General features: G+C 32.5%; 1 protein-coding gene across 1 annotated transcript in view; it reads left to right on the top strand.

The window, feature by feature from the left end:
• Positions 1-905, top strand: part of LOC119581783 (exportin-4-like) — a 27938-nt gene that overhangs the window by 25343 nt on the left and 1690 nt on the right. The window contains exon 22 of the mRNA XM_037929912.1: positions 451-543. Coding sequence (XP_037785840.1) covers positions 451-543 — 93 coding nt within the window. The remainder of the gene's footprint in view (positions 1-450; positions 544-905) is intronic.

Raw genomic sequence — 905 nt, 5'->3', positions numbered from 1 at the left:
GTGGCTGGAAAGTTATCAGGGATAGCTACAACTTAAAAGATGTTTGAACTAGCAGTATGATATCACTGTTGCAAATTTATTTTATGCCATGTATCAGTATCACACGCACATGGAAATAAAAAACAAACATTTGTATAGTTATTTTAAAGAATCTTCTGTAATGATTGCAACCCATATGGAATTTTAGGGAATGCCTTACCACAGACAAAGTTCATTTGTTATTGGCACATTCACAAAGATACATTTTGCTGAATGATAAACTTCAATGAAGATTGGTGTTAGAATTGTAATTATTTTCTTTCCAGGATTTCTGCTTGTGTGTGTTTTATTTGTTTATACCTTTTGTGTTTTAATATTAAAATGATGCAGTGCATTTATCATTGATTAATGGTGTTTCACATAAAACTTAGAATTGATTGTAATGTTCTTTAATCTTTCCATTTTGTGCAGCTTGTTCTCGACTTGATATTGTCACAGCAGATAAATTCAGACCTTCTCCAAGCAGCATCTGCAGCACTGTACACGCTTATTTGTTGCTTCCAGGTTAGTGGTACACCTTAGCATAGAAATGGGAAATAAAAATGTTTTTGAAGGAATGTATCGTGGTTGTTTTAGTTAAATAATTTGGGACAATCGCTGCTTTAGAGTGACTGACACTTCACATGTTTATCACTTCGTCATCTCTGCAATATGTCTTGCCATTTCAACTTCCACCTTCTCTTCTGTGTGTTTTTTTGATTTTCACTCATTTTCACATTATTGTGTCTGTATTTACACTGACTCTATATATATAAAAGAAAATTGGGAAAAGCAATATGAGAATTATGTTTTCTCAGTTCTTCTGTTACAGCAGGTGCCGATCCAATTATATTTTTAAACTTACTGTTGGATAAATTAAAATCAGT

Source organism: Penaeus monodon, chromosome 15 (assembly GCF_015228065.2).
Source record: "Penaeus monodon isolate SGIC_2016 chromosome 15, NSTDA_Pmon_1, whole genome shotgun sequence".
Taxonomy (NCBI): Eukaryota; Metazoa; Arthropoda; class Malacostraca; order Decapoda; family Penaeidae; genus Penaeus; species Penaeus monodon.
This window is presented reverse-complemented; position numbering and strand designations above follow the sequence as displayed.